At 40.6% G+C, this 23290-nt stretch overlaps 1 protein-coding gene across 1 annotated transcript in view; it reads left to right on the top strand.

Annotated features, from left to right (window-relative positions):
- The window catches only part of CA8 (carbonic anhydrase 8), a 57286-nt gene that overhangs the window by 2478 nt on the left and 31518 nt on the right, over positions 1 to 23290 (top strand). The window contains exon 3 of the mRNA XM_068396361.1: positions 3547 to 3671. Coding sequence (XP_068252462.1) covers positions 3547 to 3671 — 125 coding nt within the window. The remainder of the gene's footprint in view (positions 1 to 3546; positions 3672 to 23290) is intronic.

Here is a 23290-nt window from a genome sequence, read left to right as displayed (position 1 = left end):
GGGATCTCTGATGACAAATCCATTTAGCCATAGTATTTTAATGGGAACTGTTGAGCACTAAATGCTTTTGAAACTCTGTCCAATTAAGGTGCAAGAGGTCTTCATCGGCTGTAATGTTAACAGTTGAAGAAAAACTTCTTGGTGGAAAAAAGTAAACCGATTAAGATACATATTAAAAATCAATTTGTCATTACTGGTGATTGATTTTATCCTTTAATTCAAGACATGCAGTCCATCTGGAATTCCCAAATCCTTCTTATTATTTAATTGCAAACATTTTCACAGGCTGCTTCCAGTTTGATCATCGTACACATGTTATGCATTAGGTGGAAGAAGCATGACCAACTGTGTAATGGAATTGTTTATTGAAAAATGCTTTAGAGGATATCCTACTAACAGAGAGACTCCTCTGAAGCCAGCAGTGGATTGCACAGTGGATGATGGTTTCAGAATCATTTTCTAATGAGGATCAAAAATTGCTGCAAGGCAAAGTGAAGTTAAACGTGTTTCATGTATTGACGAGGATCAACATTTGATGAAAGGCAAAGGAAAGATAAACATGCTTCATGCATTGAAGTACTTTTATCATGGGATCAATGTTATAACTTAAGCCTCAGAAATAAACTCCCTAAAGCTCCTGCAGATCCAGAACTACATCATATAGAGAACATTTGTTCTAGTTACACTTTCTCTAGGAGCAATATCTTAAAACAGAGAAAATGCTCCATTTTCCTAAGAAATAGTACTAATTAAGTATCATGTTTCTTTTTATTTGTCCAGATTTCCCTAAATACTTTAATTGGTTGTTTCCCCCAATGTTCACCATATTTGTAGATTTTACCTGTAGGGTATAGGTGTAGACAGAATATAGATAAAGCAAATTTAAGAGGCAAATCTGAATCTATAACTACATTCAGGACATTTCATTTTAGAAACCCTAATGGCTGTTAGTTTAGTTACGAAAAATTATGGAAGGAGGATTAATCAGAATATTTTACTTTTTTCTGCAATGTAATTTCTTATGAAAACCATAACTGATCAGTTTTCTTTCAGGCTTTTCGTAGTTCTATACTTTTGTTTTTGTGTTTGTACAGTTGCAATATGATTCAATTGCTAGATTATGTTTTAATATTACACTATGTTTTGTGCTCCAAACTAAGGCCATTTAGTTTATGTGTGAAAATAACTTTATATTATGGAACTTTAATTCCCTAAAGCTGTAGCTTATGTGATTAAATAATCCTTATCAATTATCAGAGATTTTGAAAGATTCCTTCGAAGTCTATGAAACGTAAGCTAGAGTTTAATGGATTCTCGGGAAGACTGTGAATGCCCTTAAATAAAATCCAGCCCTGCCTAGAAGCCAATATTCAATGATTTCAGTGGAAAGTTACCTACAGCTTGTGGAGTAATATGTGATCTGAAGCAGAGTTACAAATCCCTGGGCAAAATGTGTGCATTGGTTAATTCCAAAGTATATTGGGCCTCACAAGGTACAATTGCTTGCTTTTACTACTTCTGGTGGAAGTCTCTATTAATTCAAAAGTATCATGCTATTATATAAATTTTTTTTTAATGTGTTGCAATTGTGAATAGATGCTTTTATGAAATTCCGGATGTTTAAAAAAACAAAGTAAAAAAAAAGCCATGGCTGCCTAAAAGCTGTTTTTAAGTAAAAGAGGTATGCCATTGCTCCTGTGTGTAGGCTTGATTATATTTGGATATGGAGGCATTCTGTGTCTCAGAAGCCTGGCAGGTGGTATATGGCTGAACACCTTTATCTAGCAAAATATTGGCAATCAAAAGTTTTCTATCAGTTTCTGTGACTCATAGCAAATGCAGGTGATAGAGATTAAGCATTCGGACAACTTGGAGGTAGTTATCAGTTCAATTCAGAACTCCTGCCATCTGTTTAGAGCACACAGCTACTGTCTTGATAACAGCAATAAACATATTCACTCTTTGGGCTGATAAAGGTACAAGGTTTTTATTTTGTGTTATGACCAGCTGTTCTGCCTCATAAAACAAAGAGTGCAGCACGACAGCAATTTCACTGTTGTTTGTAACTGCCTGAATACTTGCACGGTACTTCAAAAGTAAAGATGGCACATCAAGGATAGGGGGATCATTAGGGGCACTCAGCATGGCTTCACCAAGGGGAAGTCATGCTTAACCAACTTGATAGCCTTTTATGAGGATGTTACCCGGTGGATAGATGATGGTAAAGCTGTGGATGTGGTCTATCTCGATTTCAGTAAAGCGTTTGACACGGTCTCCCACAGCATCCTCGCAGCTAAACTGGGGAAGTGTGGTCTGGATGATCGGGTAGTGAGGTGGATTGTGAACTGGCTGAAGGAAAGAAGCCAGAGAGTGGTGATCAATGGGACAGAGTCCAGTTGGAGGCCTGTGTCTAGCGGAGTCCCTCAAGGGTCGGTACTGGGACCAGTACTATTCAATATATTCATTAATGACTTGGATGAGGGAATAGAGTGCACTGTCAGCAAGTTCGCTGATGACACAAAACTGGGAGGAGTGGCTGACACACGGGAAGGCTGCGCAGCCATTCAGAGAGACCTAGACAGGCTGGAGAGTTGGGCGGGGAGAAATTTAATGAAATATAACAAGGGCAAGTGTAGAGTCCTGCGTCTGGGCAAGAACAACCCCATGTATGAGTACAAGTTGGGGGCAGAGCTGTTGGAGAGCAGCGTAGGGGAAAGGGACCTGGGGGTCCTAGTGGACAACAGGATGACCATGAGCCAGCAGTGTGCCCTTGTGGCCAAGAAGGCCAATGGCATCCTGGGGTGTATTAGAAGGGGTGTGGTTAGCAGGTCAAGAGAGGTTCTCCTCCCCCTCTACTCTGCCCTGGTGAGGCCGTATCTGGAATATTGTGTCCAGTTCTGGTCCCCTCAGTTCAAGAAGGACAGGGAACTGCTAGAGAGAGTCCAGCGCAGAGCCACGAAGATGATTAAGAGGGTGGAACATCTCCCTTATGAGGAGAGGCTGAGGGAGCTGGGTCTCTTTAGCTTAGAGAAGAGGAGACTGAGGGGTGACCTCATTAATGTTTATAAATATGTAATGGGCAAGTGTCATGAGGATGGAGCCAGGCTCTTCTCAGTGACATCTCTTGACAGGACAAGGGGCAATGGGTGCAAGCTGGAACACAGGAGGTTCCACATAAATATGAGGAAAAACTTCTTTACGGTGAGGGTGACCGAACACTGGAACAGGCTGCCCAGAGAGGTTGTGGAGTGTCCTTCTCTGGAGACATTCAAAACCCACCTGGACGCGTTCCTGTGTGATATGGTCTAGGTAATCCTGCTGCGGCAGGGGGATTGGACTAGATGATCTTTCGAGGTCCCTTCCCCTTCTGTGATTCTGTGATTCTGTGATTCTGTGATGTGAAGTCTGTCAGCTTTACTCTTCTCCTCTTCAGTACCGCTGATAATAAAGAAGCTTGCAACAATGTCCCCATTGTATTTGGAGAATATATTCAGTGGCTTGTGTGCTTGGAAAGCCAAGTTCCTTACCATTTTTCTTCTTTCCCAGTGTTAATAGGGGGGCCATTACCTCGCGGACATGAGTTTGAACTACACGATGTTCGATTTCACTGGGGGAGAGAAAACCAGCGTGGTTCTGAACACACGGTTAATTTTAAGGCCTTCCCCATGGAGGTAAGCATGACACTGTGTTGCATAAGACCCGCTAAATGCAAAAGATTTTATTTCATAGCCTGAATTCCTGGTAGTTCAAAAGAGAATTTCTTTTAGCTCAGCATTTCATTGCTTTATATTTCAACCACAAAGCTGTTTTGCTGAGGTGTGCTTTAGTGCAGGTAAATTAGGATATGCATCTGGAATAGAATGCCTCCAGCACTCATCACGTTGTGTGATTAATTGGTCATAAAGTTAACTTACAGAATTATTAACTTCTGTCTTAATAATATTAGTGTTCTAACACGATCTGCTGTTTGAACACTTCCTATGTCACCTTGACTAATAGCTATAGATGTGGAGAACTAGCCACTGGAAATATTTCCATGGTGAATAATAACAGCTTAGGTAAATTTGGAGTAAGTGTAGAGCAATTTGTTCAAAAAATAGCTTTACATACCTGAAAATTGAAGATTATGTGATATTCTTGGGTGTGTTCTGTAATGTCTTAATGAATTACAACATTTTGAAACACCAACAAAGTGATAATGCAGTCTGAAAAAATTCAGCTGTTCGTGGGGTGTCAGTCTGGGCTCCTAGGCAACCCAAAATGCTGGGACCTATTTCTCCTGCCCTCCAGCAGCCATTCATCGTATTACTTCCCTTCCCACTATCCCATTGCTTACACTTGTCAAGGAGTGGCTTGAAGTATCCCTTAGACCCTGGGCTGCAAGACTAGTTTTAACAGATGCCAACACTGATGTTTGGTGAGTTCAGCTTTGCAACTTTTATTTCAGTTTTTGTGCACTATTGGTTTTAAAGAAACTCGAAATTTTTTCAGAGTTCTTTTTGCCTTATTTATCTGTCATAATCCCTCATAAGCCTGAAACTCTGTCTCTGTGTTGTTCTAGTGCTAGGAAATTTGTTACTGTAGCTTTATATTCATGAGTACCAAACTACTGGAATAGAAACTCTTTACGGAAAAGGATATAAAAAGTATTAGAGCACCTACTGCAGAGCTAAGTGTAAAAAGTTTGTGGACTTACACCATCAATCTAATTCTTAGCATTGTTCGAGTACTTTCTGTAAGAGTTGTGGGTCAGATCTTGGTCTCTGCTGTTTGCTATTTTGCATTGGTTCATCAAAAAACCCCATCTATAAAGTGACTCATAAGGGAGCTTTGCAGGTTGATTTCAGGCAGATCCTGGCAATTCAGGAGAATTGCTTGAATGGGGAACACTCATCAACCAAAGGGAAAGCAGAGGAATCACCTCTGCATCCTGGTTACCTGGCATAATATATGCAATATGTTTTATATGGACAGTAGGACCTTCAGGATACTGCAGTGTTCCCCTGAGGCAGGAAGTAGCTTGTTCATTATGAGACAGCTCTGCTTAGTGCTTTTCCTCAAGGCTGATCTAGCTTGTGGTGATCAAAAAATACTGACGTGAACTATGTCAAGAATTGTACTTGGGAGTCTGTCAGGGTCTCCTGTCTCCTTGTTTATTAAGGATCACTTTGCAAACAGTCTTGGTGGTATGTAGGAAGAGTCTGTTGATAATCTGCAGAAACCCCAGAATTACCTACTGCAAATCAGTCCAGAAAAGAATATACTTGACCCAGAGATGCAAAACAATAAACTTAATCAGTTATGAAGGGATTTCATTTTTCACCTACTTTAAAAGCAGCACGGCAGCTGCACAAACAGAATTCTGGCACAGTTGAAGAACATCACCTGGAGGTGAGCAAGCTGGTGTTATCCTGTCTCTTGCATCTCAGCAGCTTTCAGCTAGACTCTGATCTCCAAGAAATAACTACTAATGCAAAAATTCTGTAGCAGAAAAAAATTACTTGTAATACATTTTAAATACAGTGTGAATGTTTAATTTTGCAAAGATCCTTATGCAGAGTAATTCTTCTGGCAGAAAATGACAGCATAGCTTGTCGTATCCAAGGTCATTTGCACACAGGTGTATTGGCTGAGCCAGTTCAGCATCTTCTGCCCCATGTTGCAAGAAAGTGCAGGGCAGTTTGTTCGACGGATAAGCTGCATTTCCTTCTGCTATACGCACAAATTGCTACTATATTAAATCCATCTTAGATTGTCCAAATCAAATATTATACTTGAGCAATAATAAAACAGGTGCTTGTGACCACTATAAAAGTTTATGAAGTAGCACACCGAAGACTCCAGAATGGCAGATTTTCTGTGTCCATTCCAGGGATTGCCCCACTTATTTTTTTTTGTGGAGAACAATCATTTTTATCAAGGGACCAGGAAATCTTATTTTCTTAACTTTTAACATCAGCATTGGTTTATACAGTTGTTGGAAATCACCATAATTCTGAACACATATTTGGCTCGATTTTCACAAACAGTGATGGGTGCCTGTTTCAGCTGTATACAAGCAGTCTGGGGTACTTTATGCTTTTGTCCTGTACTAAATGCAAAATAAGCTGGCAGTTGCTTGTGCACAAATGCATGCCTAGAAATATGTGGAGCACCAAGTGTGTAAGCTTGGATCTTCTTCCAGTGGAGCAAATGTCCAGTAGGACATTTTCCTAAGAAACTAGAAATGACTTACAAAGCAAGTGATAAGGATTTTAAATTCCCTTCTCTTTATGGGAGGAAGGCAAGTCAAGGGGATAAGCAGTAGTATGAAAACCTGAGTGCTTGGTTTAAGTGGGTAGGTTGACAACACAACAAAATAGGCCCAGATGATATACTCCATTACACTATTATAAAACCCAAGCATTTCCACAGAAATCAACTTTGAAGAGGTCTGTCTGAGATGACTGTCTAAGACTGTTTATTGACTGGAGCAGCAGTGTGTTTTTTTTAGGACTGAAGACTGTAAGGCTTTATTTTATTACATTGGACCAAACACTTGTGGAACAGCTTCAGATTATCAGTGTAATGATCTTCGTAAAGGATGACTTTAAAAAAGAGTGTTATTTTTCAAAGTTTGGAAGAGCACTCTTCAGTTACTTCCTTAGTCTCTTCACCTTTGATACCATAGAAATATTATAGAAATTTTACAGAAATTAGGCAATATCCTGTATTAGTTGGGTAATATCCTGTGTCTCTTAGTGCAGAAATCTATTATTTCTTACTAGACAGCTGGGGTCTTTGTGCGTGGTTAGGATATATAGGTTCATGGTGAAATAGGTTAGACTACTAAGCTTATGTAACCTTTGGAACAGCTTCTTGAAATAGTTCACACTGTCAAAAAATGCTTTTCATGTGGCTTGGAGGCTGAGTTCATTGTTATTTTTATTACTATATGAAGTTCAGCAAAGATGTGTTTTCCACCTTCCTTGACTGAAGGAACCAGAATGTTGACAGTAATACACCAGTGTTATCATTTTCACTGAAACATCTGTGTTTGCAATGCGTCAGGAAAGCAGGACAAAACAATAAATAGTTGTCAAAGGTAAATACTGTAACACATCTTTTTAAACAAAGGAAAAGCAGAGGACTGTATGTATCGGTACAATACTCCTCTCTCTGTTCCATGAAAACAAGAACGTGAAGGCCATTCTTGCCTTTTGGCCAGAAATTGGAAGGAGACGTTTGTACAATGTTCTCCAGAGATCTTTCTCACCAAGTACTTCTACTGCACATAAACAGTGTTACTTTGCCTTTTGGCCAAAGTTACTTTGGCCACCGCTTGTGCTAAATATTTAGTATTGGTCTTAACATTGAGAGACTCCTTGCCAGCAAATGGAACAAGGTACCAAAGATTAGATTGTGCTTTGCAGTACACGCTTCCACAGAGCAGTAAACCCCACATTTACACCCATATGTGACTTACCTGAGCCTGATTTAGGTGTAAGAAAGAGAGGAACTATTTGACATCTTTATTCCTCTCCTTCATGCCAAGAGTATGGATTGGAGACGGAGGAAGAACAAATGAAGAACTAATGAAGCTCTGACTCTCTCCCATACCATTGATGTATAAGAGGGAGATAGATAGAGGGGGACAGGAATAGCAAATTACTGCTATTTACTTTTGTTATTAATGAACTTAAAATAGGGGCAGCTAAAAATGGAGGCCCATTGTACCCATCTCTGTATAAACAGCATATTATAGTGCCAGGCTGAATCAATTTACAGACAAAAAAGACAGGAAAGACAGCAGGAGGAAGTGAACCATACAATGGCATCAATGCTGTTTTATGGGGGAAAAAATAAAAGTTTTCACTGCTTCTGAAGTGAAGGGAAACAGGGAAAATTATGCCTTAAAGGTATCTCTTCCTCTTAGTTACTCAAGTGGCGGTGTGACCAAAGGCACAATCTGACCATAAAGGAACAGTTGTTTCCAGGCCACTGCTCTGAAATAAAACTGTATCTGAGAAAATAAAAAGGTTCCTTTCACCGTTTGTAATTTGACCAGGAGTATAATGCTCTGTAATCCGTCCTCTTTAAAATGTAGGATTATATTACTCTGGAACCGTGTGAAAGCTCTCAGTAGAAGAGGATTGGCAGAAAATAATCTAAAAAAATGTTTCCAAGATGTGCACGAAGATTAAAAACTGTATGTTTTCTCTCCTACAGTTTTTGAGTAGAACAGAAGAAAATCCAGTTGCCTGAAGGACCAGAATCAGTTCTGTACAGGAAAAAAGATGTTCCTTTCTGTTGTGTAATGAAGAGCAGACTAATTCATTCTGTAGACTCTTTCAGCGTTACTGAAATACCTGCTGCCATGAAGTTAAATATAATGCAAAAAACATATCCTACCCTCAACCTGATTTAAACCATTAAGCTTTCCTTTGTTCGCATGAAATGGTGCCTGCCTAAGGATCATCAGAGTTACAGCTTTAGGGCTTCAATTTAGGCTGTTGACATAATGCTAATCTACTCAAGTCTTTACAGTCTTTGGTGTGGGGATTTCTCTGTGCCTGGCTCTGAAATCAGATACCTGCACACTGTGCATCCCCTTTCTGGGATTTCTTGAGAGGAGCTGTCATGCTTTCAACATGGAAATTTATTCTTTGCCAACTTCTAATATTCTTTGCCAACATTATTTAATCTTGCTGTCTGTTTTAATCGGTTTCTTATTAGCTTGTTAGCAAATTATTTGGGTTAAAAAAAAGCCCAGAGTATTTGTAAATGGAATAGAAGGCCTGTGACATAGTGTGCATGCAACTGTGTCTCTCCCTCTTTACGTAGAGACTTACAAACTGTAGTAGGGCTGGGTAGGTGTGAATGGCAAGCAGGATTTAATCTGTAATGACAGGAGTTTCTAATATGTGAGCTCAGTTCTGATATCTGTGGGGTTTTTGCCAGTAGCCTTAATGGGACTGTGATCCCAGTCATAAACCCTAAAAGAAAAGGTTTTAAACCAAGGAGTAAATCCTGTTGCCTTAGCTGATTGCATTGATTACTTGCTTGTGAAAAAAATTCAATTCATTGTGCTCGCTTTGGCAGCACAAGAGCTATGAATGAGGAATATCTTGCTTAGGCAGTCATGAATTTAACAGGAGGCAAAAAGGACAGATCCAGAAGGGTTATGTAGCTTGATGCTGAGGTCTGGAACTCTGCTCAGAAATTGTCCAAGTTTTCTGGTGGAAAATTAACTTGTTACTCAAAGGCTTGGCCGGTTTTCTAAATTTTGGAATCATTGCAGATGAATACTGGCAGTCATGATTAAAACAGTCCGTCTTATAAGAAAATGATGACATTCATGTAATAGCTATATCCTTGACAGGTTATGAATAAAAGATTAATAATAGTTTAAAGTAGATATGCCCATTGGACATTATCTGGTTTTTGAACACAGAATTGTGGAAAAACACAGGAAAATCAGGCCAATATCTAAGCAGATGTTTTCAGTTTTGTTTTCCAAATCTGCACTGATTTATACAGAAACGGAATCTTTTACGTATTATATAGATGCCATTTACAAACATAACAGTAATACTTAGCTTTACATGGCACTCCATGAGCAAAATTGGTCCTAGCACCAGTTCTGGGGCTGTCAGTGAACTGTATTATGTGGGATCCTAGTCCCACATGTGCAGGTGTTGAAGTATTTTTCTGCATTTTTCTATATACCGTACACTCTGCGGTCTCCTAATTGATGTCACTTCTGTTTGTTTTTTTTGTAGTGGTACAAAGCTGGGAGGTCTCCATTCCCTCTCAGTACACTGGGAAACAGAAAACCAACAAGAAGATAAAACCAATATTGCCGTCATTGTAAAAGCACGCATGAGCAGCTTATGACTCAAGATTGTTAGTTGCTAAGCTCTTTCAGTATTCTATTTTTATTGTGGTTGAGGGTTAATTTGACCTAAATAGGCACATGCAGTCTCTGAAGTATACTTTGTTTCTAGGTAATTTGTCAATATGAGCTTGGATTGGCCCTTGTTTTGCTCAGTCACATATAGTTTGAATTTTTCAGGGCATACATCTATGTGCTTTGTGTCGTGGATTCATGAAAAAAGCAGGTGCAAAAATGGGCTGATGTGCTAGCACAAACATGCTTTTTGCTTGGCTAGTGCCTGAGAAATGCACAGTTAAGGTCTGTGGAAGAACTGTACACATCTTCAGATTTAAATGTGATTTCCCTTCTGTGCAAAGTTTGCAATTTATTTATTGTATTGTGGAAGACGTACAAACTGCAGACAGCAGGTCAAAGAATAGTGGCATTAACAGTCTATGCTGAAGCTTCTTTATCCTTTTGTCTCTCTTTTAAGAGTTATCTTATTTACAGCCAGTCATGAGTGGAGAAAGCGTCACGGCTCATATGAACTTAAAACTCTTTGAGGTGGCACTTGCAATAGTTTGTGACTTGTAACTTCTACCATGGTGGAGAATGTCAGTATTCTTTTAAGAAATAAATGCTGCAAACTAGAAATAGCAGAATAGGAAAAGCTCTTCTAAGGAGAAACGTCGCAGGTGGAGAGAATTTGGATGAAGGAAGTGAGAATGAGAAGAAAATAAGGAGTAACTGAGGAGGGGAGCCCTTCTCTGGGCTCCCTGTTCCATCTTACCTCAGCTTATTGGTTTAGTTCTTCCAGAAGTTGACGACGGTCTTTGTGCTTCCCCTGTAATAGACATTTTGCACTAAATTTTCTTGCAGTCGTGCTGGGCTAAGATGCAACGTTCAGTTGCAGCCTGTAGCAGTGGGTTTAGTGGCACTGCATCCTCTCAGAGGCAGGCAAGTAACCTTGAACAAAATAGCTCTTGTCAGTCCCTGGAAACAATATAGCCTCTGATACTTTTTAAAAAGATGTGAATCTTTTCCACTCCTTGAGCAGAAGTTCGGCTTTACTTTCTTCTCTTTCTCTTTCTTACTCTGCTTTCTCACACAAGTGTTGTGGTGACAGTGCTTGTACTCATGAATGTCGAGGCTGCTATCGTGACATCCCTTATTGCAAACCCCATTCCCAACTCTAACAAGATGGCTACTTATATTTTCACTCTGCTGTGGGAGAAGAAGAGCTTGTATAGTCACCTAGAAGATGGGACATCTGAAGAGGATTTACGCCCAAGTTTGAGCACAACAAGATGGCTGCTCAAGTCTCTTCCTTGACGTTTTTCTTGGCTGTGTGCCCTTGATGTGATTTGCTTCAGTTGTACATAATTTTCTAATTTCTGCCATGATCGTTGCTGGCATTCTGCTTGCATCTTGCCTCAGTTTCCTGGTGCTTTGGTTTTCCTGTTTAGTTTTCCTTGGCACTTGGCTCTAACCACTAGGCCTGCCTGTTTTTCTGTCTTCTAGCACCTGTCACTTGTGGAAGAAGCTGGGAAAGGAGATTTCCTTATTTTCTTCCTTTCTGTGCTGCATGCTTGTGTCAGGACCAGTTCCTAGGTTGTCCCCAGTGCGTGAGTGAATACTCTTAAGAGGGAGAGAATAGCTTTCTGATGCTAAACCCAAAATTTTGTGTTCTTTGTGCTAATGGTGCACACATGGCTCTTAAGAGGTTAAGGATAAACCTTACAGATTATCTAAGAGTTGAAAACCTTTGAAGGCTTCCACAAGTGTTTGCTGTCATGCCTGAGTGCTTCACAAGCACAGATAATATAATCCTTAAGACATCAGTCTGCTATTGCCAACGAGCTGGTAGAAAACAAGTTCAAAGGGATTAAATTGTTTGGCCATGGTCACACATGATGCCTTTTCCAGAATTGACAGAGAACTGACTCATGATTCCTAGATGCTTGCATTCTAGTAAGACTTTCAGACACTGTAGTACCGAAAGACCTAACTTAGGTTGTAAATCCCAGTTCAGCAATTTAACCACAGGGCTACCTGATGCCCTAGTCCATAGACCACACTGTTGCCGATGAGATAGTCTCACTGGTCATTCCTGTCTTCTCGTTGTACCAGCATTAAGCCACATAATGAACTGGACCGGGGAACACTTAAAGTTTAACAAAATCTGGAGAGTTTGTGGAACTATGGGAGAGGAGAAATGTATAATACCATTAGGCAATCTGCAAACTTCCAATTCAAGAGAAAAATGTTGGAGATGCATAGCAAAGTTTATTTCAATGGAAGCTTAGCCAACATTACAGAAAAAAAACCTGACTGAGTTTCATAGAGGAGTGTAATATGGAAGAGCAACTGCTCACTGGAGAACAGTCAAGATTATAACTTAAGAAGATAATATCCAGCTGCAGATTCTCATCTTTTTAGAGAGACCTTTAGCTTTGAAATGCAGAGAACTGTGGGATTCAAATCAGTTATTAATAAAACTTAGTAAATTAGAAGGGAAGGAGTGTTTTTTATTCTGCCTTCATTAGAGAATCTATTGTTGAAAAGTAAATTAGTGATTTAAAACCTTCTACATATGGACAGTCTGGTTTTAAATCCAGGACAACAGATTGCAGCCAACACTTTGTGGAATTGGACATGCTTATGTTAAATGCTTAGTCATATAAATAACACTTCCAGAATTAAATACTTAACCTATAGCACTTTGTGTTTTCTGTCTTCTTGATGGCATTGCTAGCCTGTAATATAATCAACTGTTCATCAAGGGCCAGTCCTTTTTCCAAGCTTTCCTCTTTCTAACTGTGGGGCTATGAAAGCATGTGCAGACACACACATGCATCCACTCAGGTTGGCAAGAACACAAAGTAAAAGCAGGGTGGAGGGTGCTGCACTAAAATCCTTGCTTTTTCCTTCCTGGCCTTCATAGTTCAAGGGAAGGAAGAAAAAAGGCTTGAATGTATATTTGTTCCTGTTAGGACAGGTAAGGGCAGACGCAGGGCACCTCAGCCTATGTGTTTGCTGGGGCCAGATGTGGTGTCAGAGAACAGTAACCTGCTCTGTGGTGCGCTCCTTGCTTCACACACTGAGCAGAAACTTGGCACAGTGAAGAGCCTGACCTATGAATCTGGTGGTAATAACTGTAGTTTTTCATTTTCTTACTGATTGGGTTGATACTGAAAGTCAGCAATCTGGAATCAAGGGTGTTTTGTCTTTTTCATTCCTTGTCTTAGCCTATATAATTTTATTACAGTTGGAAAAATGTTCATTTTTGATTAATTCCTGTTTTCTTTTCATCTTTTGTGTGTGCCAGTAGAAATAAGCAGTGCTTGTGCTTTCAAATGGGAAGAAAAAATAAATGCATGCAAATTACAAATTACAGCATCCTCTGTTTCCCCTGTACCCTTCGATGTTTTGCCAATGGTTTTCCTAAGAAACACGCAAGCTAATGTCACATGTCAGCAGCCTCTGTGAGCAGATGGGGAGAAATTTTGATCTTCTGTTCAAGGCCTCGACAAAAGATGTCTAGGTGGGGTTTGCAGAGCTTTCTGCGGATTGGTGTCCTTCACAAAAACTAAGACAACTAAAGACATTGGCGTCATGGTTGCATTAGCCATAAGATAGTTTATGCCCATGTCTTGCTTCCCTGTGAGTGCTGAGAGAACTACTGTGGTGCTTGGCTTTCTGTCAGCCTCCTCGCATCCCCTTCCTGTTTCCTAACCTTGTATATGGTGAAAATGAAGCCCCTCTCTGAAGGGTTAGTACGTCTCTGGTTAGAAGAGGGACACAAGCCCCTTTTTTCCCTTTTTTTCTTAAGTTTAAATTAATTTTCTTTTTTTAGCCTTTTAGCTTCTTTTGCCAGATCAGAAACAAGATAATTTGGATTGGATTTTTTATGGTTCCCGTTACTTTTCTTTTTAGCTTACTGTTGGTAGCTGTAGTCTTTTGAATCTCTCTGTATACATATGTACTTCCTGTTCTTAATTTAATTTCTTCAATGGACCAACAGTTCTTTGTCTTATATGAAATGAGGCTACTGCGTGTGATTAGACTGTTCAAAGAGAATATGGATCCCTGGCTAATATTAGATGTTGCAATATTTTTATTATTCTTTTCAGTAAGGCTTACCAATGTAGATACTTCCTTAGCACAAGTGATTTGCCACAGCAACTGCGAGAGTGTTTCCTGAGATGCTGCAAAGAATTCTGTAGTCCCACTATTCCTTTACCTTTTCGGTGGCACACCTGAAGGTATGCCACACAATTGCCTAGACTACTTTTGCTGTTGCTTGGCTGGCTTTTTGGAAAGAGAATAGATTTTGGAAGGCGTCTTTGCAACCCTTCCTTTTATGATCGAATTAAAATAATTTTATTTACAGCCATGTTACAGTTCAGCCCTCTTTCAAAGACGTTGATGGAGAGGAGAGCATGAGTAAGCAAGGGTTCTGGACTACCCTGATGTCCCAGTTGAGCGTTTGTTCCGCATATTTTAGCTGTGAGTTTAGCGTTTGACCTGAGACATACAGTATCTGACACTGAGACTGCGAAGTTGTTTAAACAGTATCTCCATGATACCTTGTACTCTGCTCCGACTTGATTTGTTTGCCCCTAATGTCTCTGATTTTAGATCCCAGGTTTCTTTGTTCAGGGAATGTCGTCTTGTTCTGTGCATACTTGGAGCCTGATGGTTAACCCACAGACTAGACCTTTAACACTAGATCTTTAACACTTTCAGTAAATTGAAACAAGCAGAAGTTCAGCTTTCCCTTCTCCCACATTATATTAATCAGGAAGTTTTTAATGCTAACAGTGTTGTCATCTGTGTTTCTTGGCGCTGCTTTCAGCTAGTCTCTCTTAGCATTGGAATTAGTGTTGCTTTCAAAGATAGGCACAGAGTTCCCTTTATGTCATTTTTTAATGACAATTATCTATATATGAAATTTTAAAGAATATTTGATTTCTACTGAAATTCAGGGGCGTTTGGCACCTATCCACAACAGGAGCATTGAAAAATTCAAGTCTACAAGCATAAACCAAGTACACTGATTAATAACCAAACTCCCTTGGCTATTTCCTAGTCCTCTTCTTCTTGATTTTGCCCAGAGTTCATGATCTAGTCATTTGCTTTTATTTACATTTGCATTTTCAAAGGAAGCATATTTAACCTCGACTGAACTGTAATGTTTAACCATGCAGGCTTTGTTACTTTATGGGTTTTTGTTTCTTTTTTTTTGTAGCATGGAGTATGTACACATGCTCCTGCTTCTCCTAAGATATTTTCAAACAGCCTCTGTATCAATTCCATTAACTTTAATTTCCTAAACCTCTCCTTCAGGCTGTTAATAACTAACTTTCTATTTTTTTAATCACTTTTCTTAAAGCTGTGTGCCCTGGTCATATCCTTGGTTCGGTCCCCTTGTGAGGATTTGGAACTTAATTACTGTATGTTATGGCCACTGCCAGCAGCTTAGTCAGTTGCTTCCTGAAACTATTTAGTGCCAAGTCAAGTATCAACTCATAAATTCTTGTGCACATGTATAATAGAAAGACACATTTTTTCCACATTTTGTCCTCCTGTGATGTTGTTTACACAATATTTGCTTTATTGAAATTACACATCATTATTGTACAACTGGGCTGTGTTGCCTTACATTATTACTAGCTGAAATCCTCAGCTTCGTTTTGTCCCTCTCGAAACAGGAAACAGTCTTTATGCTGGCCCTAGTTAGGTAGCCAGAGTTTCCCATTTGTACTGCTCTCTCCTGAGCTTTTATGGCATATTGTGAATGAAACTGGAAGATACTGATCTCTAACAAATTTGGGTGAGTCCAGGAGAACAGTTCTTAGCTCTACAATGTTTAGCAGAGCAGCTCTAAAGCTGCTTTAATTTACCTTAGGGATATAGGTTCAACCCAGAGATGGCGTTCTGAGGAATCAAAACAGAGCTTCTTTCTCAGCACTGACAGAAATATGACAAAAAGCAATATGCTCAAAATTTCCAGACTAACATGTTTTAGATGCAACTCTGGCTAAGATGTGGTGATGCAGTATTCACCTGTTAGTGTTTTGAGATTCAGCCTATATGAACTGAAATAAGAGTTGGGAAGATACGAGAGCAATAACATACCTCTCATCCTTAGATGCCTTCTTGTCCTGTAGTATTACTAGACTAAGCAGACTTTTCTGGAGCTTGTAATTCCCAGTTGCACAGCTAACAAGAAATAGCTGTATAACCTAGTTCTGACCAAGGAACAAAGCTTTCCAGAAGATTAATTTACACATGATGCAGCATGCATTGAAGAAAGAAGCTTTTGTAATAATTAGCTCCTTAGTAAAGAGTAAGAGTGTAGAGAGTGGAACAAGTACAATGGGCAATTGCAGCAACAGCACAGATTCAAGCAAGCCTAGTGACGATAGTGTCACAGTCTGATGCTTTAATAGTTTAATGTGCGGATCTGAAGAGGAATTATTTAAAAATGACGATCTGCTGTTGTGTGTAGAGAGCAAACAGGAGCCTGTTGAACAGAAGGATCCCCCTAGCTGGTCGAGGGAGGTGATTGTCCCACTCTACTCTGCACTGGCATGGCCTCACCTTGAGTAATGTGTGCAGTTTTGGGCGCCACAGTATAAAAAGGATATGAAGGAACTGGAGAGTGTCCAGAAGAGAGCCACAAAGGTGGTGAAGGGTTTAGAGGGGAAGCTGTACGAGGAGCAGCTGAAGTCACTAGGTCTCTTCAGCTTGGAGAAGAGAAGACTGAGGGGAGACCTCATTGCGGTCTACAACTTCCTCGCAAGGGGAAGTGGAGGAGTAGGTGCTGACCTCTTCACCCTGGAGACCAGTGACAGAACTCAAGAGAATGGCAGGAAGATATGTCAGGGGAGGTTTAGGTTGGATATTAGAAAAAAGTTCTTCACCCAGAGGGTGGTGGAGCACTGGAACAGGCTCCTCAGGGAAGCAGTCATGGCGCCAAGTCTGACGGCATTCAGGAAGCATTTGGACAATGCCCTCAGACACATGGTGTGAATTCTGAGGTTGTCCTGTGCTGGGACAGGAGTTGGACTCGATGATCCTTGTGGGTCCCTTCCAACTCAGGACATTCTATGATTCTGTGATTCTATGTCATGTCCTCTTGCTATATGGGCTATGGTTGCCAGTTAGGTTGAGGAAGGACTTACACCCAGGCTGGGCAGGTGTTTCATGTTGCCTCCCGCTGCCTCAGCTGCTGGTAGTTTTATCAGGCGTAAGTCCACCGGAGGGCCTTGTTCTGGTGCCAGAGAGGTCAGGAGGAGTTTTGCTGTTGGCACATTTCCCTGTGACTCCAGTGAGGTGTGGGCTTGTTACGTTGTTCCAAACTGCCTGGCTTGGCCAGTGGAAACTGCACGTTGAACAATGTTTTGTAGGGATCCCAATAACAAATGAGGGTTTAAGTAGTTTAGCAATAAGTATTTATAAAGAAAGCAGTTATAGTATATGGACTCCTTTTTATGGTAGCAAGTCATTCCAGATTGTGCAGGTTTGTGCAAATTTGTAATTTAAGATGGTATAAGAGTACAGAAACATTTGAGCACAGAGTCCCTCTTCTTCCCTTACCATTAATCAGATATGTCATAACAAAAAATGACCTGTGATTTATTTCAGAGTGTACTTTCCTGTGAAGCATGAGCCTGTCTCGTGTTTGGTCTGCCACTTGGGTGACAGATGCACAGCGGCATGTTGCAGTAAGGGACAGAGGTAGTAGCGACTTTCCTGACATTGCAAGAGTCCGGTAAGCTTAGGTGAAAGTAAACTTAGATGAAACTTGGTCATTCACGTAGGTGAATAACTGAGAGGTTATGAGAAAGAGGTGTCATTCTGTCAGTCATGGGCAATTTGTGCCTAGTGTCCTGAACAGAGACTCTTCGGGGGAGTGTGAAAGTGCAAGAGGAAAGGGACACAGGTTGCAAAAAGACAGATTCTGATTAGGTACAAGGAGATAAAATTCTTCGCTGTAGGGGAGGTCAAACACAGAACAGGTTACCCAGAGAGGCTGTGGGATCTCCATCCTTGGAGACAAGCAAAATTTAGTCAGACAAGGCCCTGAGCAACCTGATCTGACTTTGAATTAGCAGCTAACTGAAGTTCGTGCTGCTGTGAATGGGAAGAGGCAGTTGAACTTCAGAGGTGAAGTCCAACCTAAATTATCCTGTCATTGTATGTTTTTATGTGTGAGCTGGGAATAAAGTAAGGTCAGCATCAGAGCCTAAAAGTTCATTTTTTTTCTCGGTGAGCTCAGGACCCTGCAGATTTCCAGAGAGGAGCCAATGCCCCAGACAGGGGAAAAGTGTATGTGTTTTTGTAACTGTTTTTAATTGAGAGAAACTGGCTTCCAGAACTGATAAATGTGCTGAGTCGTGTAGAGTGACTCTGATTCTTGTCAGAATCTCTCATCCCAGGGTCTCTGATTCTGTGCAAAAATTTACCATCACAGGCCTTTTCTTTTCGTATTGACATAAAGGATATTTCTGTGATAGAGAAAGGAATGGATTTAAGTGTAGGGTTTTCATTTGTTTATGGATTTTAAAGCCAGAATCTCAGGTCCTTACCGAGTTTTGAGAAAGTATTGTTTTGAGATAGGACCCTTGTTAATGTCAGTGTCAGCTTTTCCTAAGCAAGGGCATTAGGACTGGGATCAGCAGTCTTTTGTTGAGTGGGGACTGGATGAAAATTGAGAAGATTCTCAGAACTTGTTCCATACAGAATAATCCTTCTGTGGGGTTTGCTCTGCTACCTGAAATAATTCCTTAATCTTTCCTGTGAAGGAGAGTCTCTCTCGCTGTTCACAGAACAAATCAACTTTATCAGCAGTTTATTGTCATTTGCCTTCATGAGTTTTCAGTTTATCTGATTTTAAGGAAGTCACTGCTACAATTCTTAGATTTACAGCTGGAATGTTAAAGGGCTCCAAATTAATATTTTATCCAAGAGAAAAATGTATTTTTTGAGTGCTAAGGAGTTTCTCACAGCTTTCTGATTATTTTGTAAAAATATACTGTTTGGCACACCAAGCCAGCCACCAATAATCGGGAACAGCACAGCTGACTCATTTTGGTTGTATAGAACCATCATAACTTGCGAGTATCAAAACATTAGCTAAGAAGTTGAGCAGAGCCTGCCATACTGACATGTGCAGCTTGTTTGTACTCCAAATGAAAACCACACAATGGTAAGCTGCCAATACACTGCAGCTGATTATTTAAAAAAACCCACATGGTTGTGTTCATGTTGAAGCCTGGCACCCCTTGTGAGTATGCACTTTTTATATAGCTGTCTCAAATCAACCTAAAACTGAAGGTTACTGAAATACAGAGTGTTAATCTAATAAGCCTCTCTGGCTTTTGCTGCTTGTGAGGTACAGATGCATGGGTATGTAGTTGCCTTTGTACACGGGCATTATATTATATTGACAGTTTCAAGATTTGTAAAAGCACTGGGGTCTTTCCTCTGTGCATATCTGATTCCCATAAATATTGACAGGAGTTACAGGCCATGTTGTTAGTGGACTGTACTCTGTAGAGTTCAAATTTTGTAATGTTTGTAGACTTTTTGCCATATTTTTTTTTTAACTGTTATCTGATGTTTTCATCTGATGTCATATTGCAAATAAAAAAAGAGCAAACAAAAGGCAGAAAAGCTCCAGAAAATGACATGAACACACAGGATAAACCACAATTTGAAAGCAACACTTTGCTACAAACACTCAGGCCTTACTAATTCCTTGCTAATATTTCCCTTTTTGAATCACTTTTTCATTTACTTACCTAGTTCCCATCTGAGCTACATTTTTCCTTCTCTGTAGAAGAATTAATTTGATTTGACTTCCATTTATTTAAGTGCATGTTGACATCCGTTTATTTATTTAAATGTGCAGTGTAGGCTTATCAGAGTTAGAGCAAAAGATGTGAGGCCTGTTGTTAGGAAATATTATGGTATTAATTATTCTTTTCCATTAGGTTGCCTGTCTAATTTCAGTTTGTAAATCCCTAATGACAGAACCTTTTTTGTGAATAGCTTTTTCGAATATCACCTTGATTCAGAACATGGGAATATAATAAATACGCTGCTGGATCAGGCCAGCAGTCTGTCCAGTATGCTCTCCCTAACAGTGTCAGTAAGGGATGCTGTATAGGGAGAGCACATGAGCCTGACCACTTTTTGTTGTTCGCCCCAGTCATCTACTGTCATAGGACTAGGAGTGCTAGAGGCAGCATCTCTACCTGTTCTCTTTAGTGTCTGTTTTTGGACTTGTCCATAAATTGTCTAATCCATTTATGAACCTGCTGATGCTATTTTGGCACCACAGTGTTTATGACAGCAAGTTTACAATCTGCTGTGTAAAAAATAGGTTACTAATCTACTGTAATTATCACCACCTCTAAGGAAGTAACACAATAGCATCTTAAACACAGACCAGAAGTCGGTTCTACCTTGGGCTGTAGCAACCCAGTACAAAATGAGTCCTGTTCCAAGGAGCCTACTGTGTATTGAAAGAATCCTTGAGCAGAACCTCAAAGTTACAGAAACCTTTGGACCAGACGTGCTGAGTGCCCATTTCAGTACCTTTAGTAATGTTGATTACCAAACCTGAACCTAGTCTAGGGGTGTCTACATTACCCTTAAGTACATCCCCGTTTTGTCTTTGTTATTTTTCAGTAGGCCTTCCTGACCTCTGTTGAGCTAGTGGAAAGGAAGGAGGACTGGAGGGCATGCAGAGACCTAAAGATACTCTTAAAATGTGTAGCTAATGCTTAACTTACTCTCCCCATGTACCCTGGAAATGTGGGAAGAGGTGCTGGCCATCAGTTCCAAGGAACTGCTTCCTTGGAAAGCAGTTCCAGCTGCAGGGCGTTTCACACTGTGGTCCCCCTTTCATGCAGCAGGTAAGCGTAAGTTGCAGCATATCTTCCTGTCAGGCTGCTTATGCTGCTGCACAGACTAATTCTAGACCTCTAAATGTTTTATAGTATTACATGGAGGTTTTGGTGTCGTTTTTCTAGCTGATATATAGCCTTATCATATGAAAGTCTCTGCCCTGATGAGCGTGCTGCCTAAGACAGGACAACCTGCTTCTGTATAAACTGGGGTCGTTGCTGGTATGGTCTGAAGCGCTTGCTCATTTTCCTCTTGCTGGGGCTCAGCATTTTCCTTTCAGATCTTCAGAAAAAAACCATTGTTGTCAGAATGCAGACAAATATCAGATTAAACTTCACCTCCAAAGGAGCATAACACGCTGAATGCCACAGCAGCTTTAGCCAGGACCCGCCTGTTGACACAGTCAAAGTCATGGTCTCTTTGCATTTGGCGATCGCCCTCAGCGCTATTGTTCCAGCCACCAAAGGACAAGCTTGCTTTGACATTTCCAACCAAACGAATTGCGGTGCCATGCAGCGCTGTTCTCTCTGTGCCAAGGACATTGCCATCCCGACTGCAGTCACCCCAACCTCATTTTTTTCCCCTTCTTAACGTCAGGATTTTGGTGAGGACCGTGAGACTCCGTGAGCCCCCTCTGCTGGGTAGCTGATGGAAATGCCAGGCTTGTCTAGGAAAATGTAATGCTTTGACTTTATCTTCTGTGGTGGTGGTAGTTCTGTGTCTGGTAAAGTGACTGGAATCTCATTATTTGATATTTGATATAGTTCTAACAGGGAGCATTTGTATGTCTAGAAGTTTTGTAGCCGTGGGCAAGTACATTTGTGTTAGTGTTCTCATGTGCAAATGAATTGTTATATTTTTTAAGAAAAAGGCTTCATGTTTTTAGCATAGCAGACACCTTTGATCAGCATGAATGGAATTATTTGTATGATAATTTGGAATTTAATTTGATTTACAATGTGTTCATTGAAAATTTTGTATTGACCTTTGAAATGACGGTCATCAAGAGAAGTGCCCAAAGTTCTCATTGGAGATTAAATAAAGGGAGAGTGATCGCTTGAGGAACTGGTCTTCTGAAATGTTGAGATGCCTGAGTGAACTCCTGCTGTGTAAGGGGCAATAAGCATTTCACAGAGGCCGTTACTGGGCAGAAATGAAACACAAAATAGGAAGACATACTATCTGTTTTAAAAACTAATTTTGCTGAAGGTATAAACAATGTTAGATAACAGGGTGACATTTTAGCTTCATAGACACGTGACTGAGCGTAACATTGATCATGATTTTACAACAGGAATTAAATCTTAAGAGTTTGTATTTTTTTAGCTGTTTTATCTACGTGGAATGTGCAAAGGTTGTTGGCAGATAAACTTCAAAGCAGCTGTGCTTAGGATGTTGAAGCTCTGCAAGGTTATCAGACCCAGACACAGAGATTACATTTTAGCCTTAGTGCTGGAAATACTCACGTTTGAAATGCATATTACCTCTCAGGAGATAGTGCTGTCCTTTCCTTCCCTTCCTTCCCTTCCTTCCCTTCCTTCCCTTCCTTCCCTTCCTTCCCTTCCTTCCCTTCCTTCCCTTCCTTCCTTCCCTTCCTTCCCTTCCTTCCCTTCCTTCCCTTCCTTTCTTCCCTTCCTTCCCTTCCTTCCCTTCCTTCCCTTCCCTTCCCTTCCTCCCTCCCACCCTTCCTTTCTTCTGCCCTTCCTTCATTCTTCCCTCCCACCCTCCCTTTCTCTCTTTCCAACTGTCGGTCTGTTTTCCAGCACTTTTCTGTTTCCCCTTTTCCCCTCATCTCCCTTCTCACCCTCCTTCTTCCCCTCCCTCCCTTCCTCCCTTTCCAGCCGCCTGCTAGTCTGTCTTCCAGCACTTTTCTCAGACACCACTTCCCAAGTCATGCTGTGACACCTCACCAGAACAGGCTTCATGTTTACCATGCGTTGCCTGCTGCCTGACATGTATTCATGCATTAACTCCTGTAGGCCCTGTTACCTTGCAGAAGGCGGCAGCTGAGGGCTCATATTTTATGCTTCAGCATCCCTTTCACTGCTGTCCCTAAGGTGGTCCTCCAGCCATTTTTCTCTGCTTGACTTTCTCTATTGTCAGCCTTTCCTGAAATCACTTCTCCTACTCTTACTACTGACATTTGAGTGACTCATCTTGGGCAGTGATATGTGAGACAAGTGACATTAAGATAGTACGGTCAGCCAGTCAAACGTGTGTTTGGACAGCCTGTGCCCATAATCATACTCCTGCCTTGGAAGAGAGCTGGCTGGCTGAGAGGCAACACTGGTGGAATTCATTAGCTGACGTTATTTCAGTATTCAAAGTGAGGGATTTGTTAAATCATCATTAGTATCTTTAACATAGTTATTCACACCTTTCTTGGAGATATTTAGTAACTGGCTATACATCACTTTCTCTGCAGCTGACCTTTTTTTTCCTGGGATTCCTGACGTTTATAACAGTAATCCACTTATATATACATGCACAGCCATAGGCATTCACATATGT

This window comes from Nyctibius grandis, chromosome 3, assembly GCF_013368605.1.
Source record: "Nyctibius grandis isolate bNycGra1 chromosome 3, bNycGra1.pri, whole genome shotgun sequence".
Classification (NCBI taxonomy): Eukaryota; Metazoa; Chordata; class Aves; order Nyctibiiformes; family Nyctibiidae; genus Nyctibius; species Nyctibius grandis.
The sequence above is the reverse complement of the archived record's forward strand: the minus strand, read 5'-3'. Positions and strand labels throughout refer to the sequence as shown.